Source organism: Abrus precatorius, unplaced genomic scaffold (assembly GCF_003935025.1).
Source record: "Abrus precatorius isolate BTA unplaced genomic scaffold, Abrus_2018 Scaffold6, whole genome shotgun sequence".
In the NCBI taxonomy this organism is placed as follows: domain Eukaryota; kingdom Viridiplantae; phylum Streptophyta; class Magnoliopsida; order Fabales; family Fabaceae; genus Abrus; species Abrus precatorius.
The window spans coordinates 17514510-17523469 of record NW_020874406.1 but is presented as its reverse complement, the minus strand read 5'-3'; the positions used below and the strand labels follow the sequence as shown (position 1 = coordinate 17523469).

Here is an 8960-nt window from a genome sequence, read left to right as displayed (position 1 = left end):
TACATCTTAACATAAAACTAAATATGCTATGGAGATTAAGGTGGCTAACCTGCTTCAGTTGACTTCATCGTAGGCGTGGCTCTTAAAACTGTTGACTTCAAGTTTCCTACCCAAAATGGTGTCTGCAGTGCCAGCTATAAGCACTGTTCATCGCGTTAAATTGATGTTCTGTCTTTCAAATGCAATTCTTCCATATATTTCCTTTGATTGAGATTTTGTCTTCCACATTTTTTTATTGGACAACGGTTTCCCCGGTTATATTATAAAACAAAAAAGACACTTTCATTCTGTGGACAGAATTGAAGGTAGATTATAATAATACAAAAAATGTTGGTATCCACTTTCAAAATTAAATTTAAGTATAATTTTATTTTTAAAAATAAAATATTTATTATATTTTTAATATAATAAAAATTTATTACTGTTTATCATATTTATATTCTTTCTCTCCTTTTATTTGTCATTCATTGTAATGACGCTACTGCCTGCTGTGCTTGACCTCTCGTGAGTTAATGTGAATAACTCTTTCACATAGAAACCTGTAACAACCTTAATTTAGACTTATAAGGGTATAAAGTGCTGTTGTTGATAAGGATTAAAAAGAAACAATGTTATTCTCTCTTATTTTTTAGCAACCTGTAACTTTTATATATTTATTTTTTCCATCGCTTCATTCATCAAGAACAATATTATTAAAAAAATATAAAGGGAACATTACTTGATTTTATGATGCAATGTAAGGAAGGAACAGGTATGGCTGGATACCTACTCTGTGCGCTTCTAGTAATCTAAAATCTTAAACTAAAGTTGTCTTCTCTTGATTCAACATTATATTCTTAGCATTACTTCTTTTCGTTTATTTATGAGTATATAGATATGCTTAGCTTTGATTCCAGGAAAACGACGACAACCTTGGAATATTATAGTAATTGAGTTAATAAAAATTAGGGCGATATAAACGGGTGGGATAGGATCACTTTACTTCTTCTTCTTCTCCTCTCTCTTTCTTTCTTTTTGGCAATTATTTTATTCTATATGATAAGATAACAATAAGTTCAGACATTTGGCATTGAGCTTTAAAGCTATAAAGATCATTTAGGATTATTACATTAAACTCCATGCAAACATTATTCAAACCAAAACCGTTAAGGTAAAGTTGCATGCTTTCAAGGGGTATTTGCTTTACCGTCAAGTCTTCCTGGCTCTTTCTTCGAGGCCCGAGGTACCCCTATCATCATAGGATTTCTCTGTCACGTGAAAAAGTTAGACTTAAACATATTTTTGGATTATATTAACAATTTACTTATCTATTAAAAAAATATTTAAATTAAACATTAATTACTAAATTTATTTATCCCATATTAATAATTTTTAAATCATTCAAATAATATAAATATTATATATGAATAAAAGTATATTAGTGAAAGAAGAAATAAAATATTTTTTTTTTTAAATTTTCAATAGAACTAAAAACAAGTCCAAATAAAAAAAAATAGTTTCTTTAGATAAATAAATAAAATATTTTTAGGAGACTTTAGTTTAAATTTATTAACTAGTATTTAAAAATTAGAGTTGATTTTTTTTTTGTGTGACAATTTTTTGCAATGTTAAACCAGTGATTAAGGTTATATTAACCTTTTGATTTATCATGTATTTATGTAAAAAGATTGGTTTTGATTTAAGTATGTTCTTGTAATTTTTTTAATTTTAATTTCTTAAAAAATGGTTTAGTTTCATTGTTTTAAAGCAACAACACTGTTAGTTAGTTACATCATTATTAAGAATAAAACTTTAATATAAATACATGATAAATCAACTCTAATTTTTAAATACTTCAATTATATTAATACTCAATTAACATTCTTTTTTCATCATCTTCTTCTTCTTTTTTATCACATTACCTCGCATATTATATTTATTATCTCTCTGCTATTATTCTGTGTTGGTGTAGGCACCTGAACCACATATTATTGGAGAACCGTTTAAGCCAGTGAATTTTCTTTCTCTGATGTGGGCTGTACACACTGGAGTATATTCAGTACTATTGGAGAGCTAAATAACAGTACTAATTGGAAGACCGTAAGTTAAGTTCATCTCAAATTAAAAATTTGTCTATAAACTAGAGGAGATGAGCCTGAAATAAATGTTTTGCACTTTAAATATCAGACGCTAATCATACTTACGTATTAAAAATTAAGAGTCGATTTGGTTTCTCTCTAGTTTTTTTTTTAATCTCGATACAAGAGATATTTGGAAGAGCTTATTAAAAAAATTAACTCATATTTTAAAATTATCTTTCGACCATTTTAAAGAATACTCTATTCCTAATTGACATAGAATATCTTAATGGAGCTTATAGAAATTTTTTTAAAATAATTTATTATTCGTACAGGTTTTTTAATATATTCTAACAAATTTATTGTGCATTTTTTCTTTCTTTGTGTAAAATATATTGTATACGTCATTTTTTTTTGGAGCTCGAGTTCAACACAATAAGGTCACCAAAGGATATATTACGTGCTTTTGAGTTTTAAATTTCTATTTTTTATTTTGGGTCAGAGTTTTAAAATTTCTAACCCAGCAGACATTCAGCCATGTCCTTACTAAATACAGATTGGTCGAGTTTATTAAATCCCAGGTTCATAAATAAAATAAAGGACGGGCTCAATCTCACGTTGGGCTTGAAAGTTTTGTTTTTCCATAAGTAAAAGAAAGAATGGGTTCACTAGCACATTGGGCTTGATGGATAGACCAGGGAATGAAAATAGTCTGACAAAAAAAAAAACACTATAAAAAGAGAGTCGTGTAGTTAGAAAAAATGGTACAAGAGAAAAAAACAACCATAAAATATCCTTTGTTTAGCTAAATGCATTAGCGTGCTTTTAAGAAAATGGAACTTGGTATTTTCCATGCTGCACTTTGGTTTAATAGTACTTTCGAGCAGTTCAATATAAGAGAAAATTGTAATAAATAATAATTCAGGGAATCGAGAAATCCGTTCGTCTTATTAATCAAACAAAAAAATCATGCCCCAATTTGATATTACTTATAATTTCTTTTGTACTTTTAGCTTCTATAATCATTATTGAATAGGTTAATGTTCTCAAGCAAATTATGGATCCCATCATTCACAAGTGATGTTGCAAAGAGAAAAGGCCCAGCAGTTGCTTCCCTCCGATAGAATCCGAAGCAAGAACTAAGAAGCCAAATCCTTCATGTCCCGTCAACAAAGGTGGAAAATATTCAATTATTTACATAAGCCACATTTATATTGATATTCATTTGTATATTTATATAAAACAGTGCTTCATTTTCACCATCTTGAACATTTAGGCATTTTGATTTTATTTTTTCTCGCTACTAATGCTCTTACTTTAGCCAAAACTTGGGAGCCTTTTTCGTGGGAGTTAGATTTTCATATGTATGTCAAATACTCTCTAATTTTTTTTTTCTAGATATTAATATCAATTGACACTGTAAGGACATAATAAGACTAGCTTTGCATGTCGTGCATAGCCCTATATGCATATATACTATACACAGAGAGCAAGTCCTATCCTAATAGAGACCAAAATTCTCATTAGTATAATTCATAATATTGAGCATATTCTTTTCTTCTTGTGGTATTGAAAATTTACTAGTTCGCATGTATGAACATTTATGTAAGTGGACATTTGGGAAGACTCCTGAAATGCAGAAAGTAAAAGGATATCCCTCGTACCTCTTGGGCATCCCCGAATTTGCACTTAAAAGAAGAACTGCATGCATCACAAAAGCAAAGCGTAAGGTAAAAAACCCTGTGAAGTACATAGCAAAGTTAAGGTAACAAAGTATATATTTTATTAGCGGTGTACGTACAAACTTCTTCTTCTTCTTCTTCTTCTTCTTTTCAACATAAGCAGAAAGCTCCTCTTGCTTGACAAGTGAATCCTCGAGAGCCTGACAAAGCATAACCGTTAACAAGACCCATCAGAACAGAATGAAAAAGACACAAAAACAATATGTATTCACCTTCTTGGTGGCCATAAGTTGTTTCTCCAAGTCATCGGCTCTACTTATAGTTGCATTCAGCATTTCCTCCTTATCCGCTGGCATGATAGGAGGCTGATGCTTCAGGTTGACCATTTTCTCTTCCAACTCAGCCATGCGTTTCATCACAGTCGCAAACTCTGTACAGAAGAGGGCAATCACTAACAATAATAATAATAAAACAGCACATATTTAGGATGAATTAATTATTGACATAGCATAAAGTAGAATAAAGAGTAATAAAACTCTATCCACCGTGTACCTTTAGATGCTTCGGTTGAGTCAACTTCACCTTTTTTCTTAGCAGTTTGATCAGCCATCGGGGTTAAATTCTCATCCTTGGAGGCTTTAGTAGCAGGGACCTGTGAGACTCAATTTTTCAGAAAGTTAAGAAAAAAGGGGCATTAAAGAAACTAGGGTAATTGGTGATGAGGGAGCTCAATAGACCTACAAACTACTTATGCTTTGGACCTACGTGCTCTAAGATCTCCACATACTGTTGTCTGTATAAACCTATGGCAATGAAACCACTGAGAAATAACAGCACACAACACCTGATAGTGCTCACAATTCTAAAGGACGAAGGCCATAATAAAAAGCCAGCTGAGAAATCAACGACTTTTGATATGCACAAGAGCCAGCTTTTTAACCGATTGAAGATGTAGATGTTACATAATAAGTTGAAAGGAAAATTTTTATTGGACCGAAATGTTTGCTCACGTTGAAGAAGTTATTTTATATTGCATAACGTGAGGTAAGCTTAAAATTTACGACTTGGAAATTGGGTGGTAGAGTTGCACGGTAAGAATTGTTAGCACCCATCATTATCTGCAAATGGCACAAGTGCAAGCCATATATAGCATGTTGGACAGCAGAATATTGTGCACCGATGAAGCATAAAATTATGTACTTCTCCATTTAGTATTTTTTATTATAATTGTTACATGAAACTTACCTATAAAAGGCCACTGATGTACAAGGTTATGGTATCAAACACAAACACTTTTCATAATGTTTATGAAACTAGCTAAAGACGAAACGGTTTTCTCATTTTCTCATTTTTAGACCTTTGGTATCCTAAAGTCATTTTAGATCTTGACTGATTCAAGTTGAGTTAGATAAATCCACTTATGGGGCTCATATTTTTTCATCGATAAGATTCAAAACTAAGACCTCAAAGTGTCCTGAAAGCTGTCTATTCTTAGCTAAATTAATTAATTGAGAATGGGTTTTAGCATACCTCTTCAGAAACTGGTGAGACCTGGGAGGTGGGATTTGCCTCCACCTTGGGAGTCTTGGGTTGGGAGGTGGGATTTGCCTCCGCCTTGGGAGTCTTGGGTTGGGAGGTGGGATTTGCCTCCACTTTGGGTGTCTTGGGTTCCTACACATGCTCATTAATTAGTTAAAAGGTTCATAAATGATAGAAAGCACAAAGAATTCCTAGGGTAAAAAAAGGATTCTGAATAGCAATTCCAGAGGCACACCTAAATCGCAGCGAAATGTATTATAGATTACCAATGAACTTAGAATCGCTCTCACCTCAGAATTGTCTTTCTCTCCCTCATCCTGAGACTCGCCTTTTTTTGAACATTTGTGAGCACCGTTCTGAACCATCTGCAATTCCACAAATTTTGGAATCCATGCATGGAACATAGATTATAAACTGAAATTATAAGTAAAGAAGCAAAGGAAAAAAGAGGCAAAATAAAAAAAGAATTGCAGGTCTACCCTCAATATTTCTGGATCCTTCCATGGGCCCTTATCAGATAGCATACAGCCTCCTTGATCAGCACATGTACAAGTACCTCCTAAAAATTCAGGCAACTCACTGCACAGTAAAACAAAGAAGCTTCTCAATAACCTTTACTCAGTGTTATAAGAAGACTTTAAGATGCATAAAGAAAACAAACGAGTGGGGAAAAAAGATCAAAAAGTATATGTGAATTAAGGAAAATCAGATGCTGAGATGTTCAATCTATTCACAAACTCACCTTGCATCAATTACTTCCAGCAATTTACTATCAAACTTGTTGCCAAGAACCTGAAAAATATAAGTTTCAGTGTCAGTTCTATTTGCCTGACAAACGAAGCAGTTCAGGATATGGTTTATATGCTCACATGGATTTTTGCTGTGGTTTTTGGGTCCAGGAAGGATTTTACGGTGTTCCACAGTATTCTAAATCCAGAACCTGCATTGATGATGAACATGCGATTCAAGGTCTGCAGTGAAGCAACCAATTTCATAATATTACTCAGTAATCCACCATATTCACAACAAAAAACATTTTCTTACTATAATTCTAACCAAAGTAGAATAAAAAAATATACCTCAGGATAGTTGTCACCGTCAATCTTCTGAAGGCGAGTAAGGAGTTCCCTAGCGTTTTTGTTGAAGCTTTTAAGCCCCTGTGGCATTGACACAATATTAAAATTTTAGCAAATTCTCATATTTTTCAATTTTTTTCTTTACTGTTGATATCGGGGTTTCTTTTGTGCCACTAAAATATTATCTCTTGGCTGTATAGTGTGAACCAAATAAAGATTGTACATTTTGTCACATTTTGCCAAGCCTCGTTCAATCATGGCAAATTAATAGTGCTATCCATGCTATACATTCTTACAATAATTTTCCACAACTCAGTTTTTTTTTACATTAATCTTATTTTACATTTTTTTTTTCGTTTTATTTCTCTTCTTATTATGAAAGGTGTTACCAAAAAGTATTGTGAGAATAATAATACTCTATTGATTAACTACTTCTCGTGCGTACGTACCACTCCTTGCACATCAAGGATAGTTGTACTTTGATCAATGTGCTTCTTTGCAGCAATCGAACAAGCTGCAAATTTGAGGTCGAATGTCCTCTCAAACTCCTTTACATGGTATTTGACATAGCGATCCATGGTTGTGACTTGCATAAGCTTGGTGGCATCGACTTGTCCCAATCTCTCAATGTACACGGGTCTTCCTTCTTTGTCAACTCCATGATTTCCTTGGGGGTAATATTTTAAGACTTCATCAAGTTCCTTGAATTCAAATTCCTAGTATAGAAGGGCACAAAAATGTAGCCAATATAAATGAAGCTAGTTAAGAGAAAAACTGCCAAAAAGGAAAAAATACTAGACAAAATTAACATTGTTTTTACAAGTACCTCAACAACAGTGTCAGCACCAAATTCCTTCCTCCATTTGAGCATTTCTGACCACATTTGTTTTGTTTTCTCAATATCGAATTTCCTGGCCTTTAAGAATCTATACAACAAAATACAAAAATAGTGTAACAAAAAAGTTTGAAGTTCTTTCTCTTTTAATCTACGTATGACATGACAGAGTATGCAATAACCATGCACGCAAATGTATCATAGACAAAGCATAGCAAGAAAAGTGACCTAAGCATCATATGATAATCATCATGTCTTGCAGGGAGCATCTCCTCTAATATAAGGGCTTGACGGAACTCATCAACTATTTTCAACTCCTCAGCATCGTGGACATCCTCAATTTCAACGGACATGACCTTGCTACTTCGCCTACCCTTTCTCGTCAACGATTCCCTCAGCATGTTTGAAGCATTGATTGCTTTCTTCTTGAAAGAACCTACAAATCACGATTTTCAAGAGCCTCTTCATAATAAAAAAGATAATAACAATAATAATAATTAACTGTATATTAAATTATAAATATCTTATTTAAGAAAGTTGGGCAAGTAATCGACATGAAATGAAAACGCCTAGCATACGATAAATAAGTTTACCTGATCTGGGGGACATAGGTCCAGACATGGTGGCGTTCGAGTTGATAGCTTCTGCTGGCTTTACAGGATGAAATACGAATCAAGCACTCATATCATAAAGGGCAGAAAACAAAGGCACTCCCAAATGCCCTGCCTGCACCCCACCAACCAATAATTCATTAGACACATTTATATATTTACTAGTGGAATCATTGTCCTACGCTGTATTATTATATCTACCAAAAAAGCCAAAAATATAAAGCATACCAACAAACAAAAATGTTACAACGAAAAGATATGTGATGAGATTTGCTTTATTTGTTAATTGTGAAAGGAAACGTAGGATTGCATGCGCAGAAGAAGAAGAAGAAGAAGAAAGATATGAAGGGAGATTATATCATTACCTCTTGAAAGAGCAGGGAAGCAGGGCGAAGGAAAGAGAGAGAGATTATGGAAGCGGGTTATATAAATCCGTAATCCTGAAAATAGTTAGTTTTAGAAAATGGGTTAGGACGGTGAGGCGCCATTGACAATGCTGACCAAGTCTCATCATCAAGACCGTGAATCTCTGCAATTCAGAAATAGCAAATAGGAAAAGATTAAGATATAACAGAGAGAGAGAGAGAGACAGAAGTAAGGGGTTTGGTTTTAGCGAAATGCAAGGTCATTCCATACATGTATATATATCATCGTCGTATCATGTGTCTGTCTCATATCACAATCTCTGTCTCCCTTTTGTTGACCGCCACGTGCTTCTTCCGTCATCTCACTGCCTACTGTAGTAATAAAATACCATTTCTTTTTTTGCATTTCTGATGAAGTTTTAGAAAGGAAACTATATTACACTTCCTAGTCATTAATTGCCTTAATCTTCTGTGTTTATTATCTCATTATTATATTATTTATTGTATTGGCATTAAATTAACGTTACAGTTCTACTTCTTTTTTTTAATGAAAAACTCAAGGGCCGTGGAATTGTTTTATCTGAAGATTAAGTTTATTAATGTAATTATGTTAACTATTTGAATAAAAAAAATTGTTATACATAATAATATTATCTGTTTTAAACAAGATTGTATTTATTAAACAATATTTGTGGGTTAATATATATATATATATATATATATATAAATAAATTAAATATTTTTTATATGCTAAATAAAATTATTTAATAAAGTGTCAAATAATTTATTTTTTGT

The 8960-nt window shown here is 32.7% G+C and overlaps 1 protein-coding gene across 1 annotated transcript; it reads right to left on the bottom strand.

Moving 5' to 3' along the window:
- Positions 1–3441: 3441 nt before the first annotated feature.
- Positions 3442–7237, bottom strand: LOC113869040 (phosphatidylinositol/phosphatidylcholine transfer protein SFH12-like). The gene is made up of 12 exons (XM_027505149.1): positions 7181–7237; positions 6804–7070; positions 6358–6435; positions 6148–6249; positions 6021–6070; positions 5758–5857; positions 5569–5643; positions 5270–5410; positions 4292–4391; positions 4012–4169; positions 3859–3939; positions 3442–3758 (listed from the first exon to the last, which is right to left on the bottom strand). Exons 1-12 carry the CDS (start codon positions 7235–7237, stop codon positions 3747–3749), a joined length of 1221 nt encoding a protein of 406 aa, XP_027360950.1. The 3' UTR covers positions 3442–3746.
- Positions 7238–8960: the final 1723 nt, after the last annotated feature.

What these genes read in the sequence shown, in the direction of transcription:
- LOC113869040 (XM_027505149.1), bottom strand. Translation starts at nt 7,237, where the DNA reads ATGTGGTCAGAAATGCTCAAATGGAGGAAGGAATTTGGTGCTGACACT. An exon ending in ACGGTGACAACTATCCTGAG is followed by an intron (nt 6,250 to 6,357) that starts GTATATTTTTTT and finishes GCTTCACTGCAG; the next exon opens with ACCTTGAATCGCATGTTCAT. An exon ending in AAACCACAGCAAAAATCCAT is followed by an intron (nt 6,071 to 6,147) that starts GTGAGCATATAA and finishes TATATTTTTCAG; the next exon opens with GTTCTTGGCAACAAGTTTGA.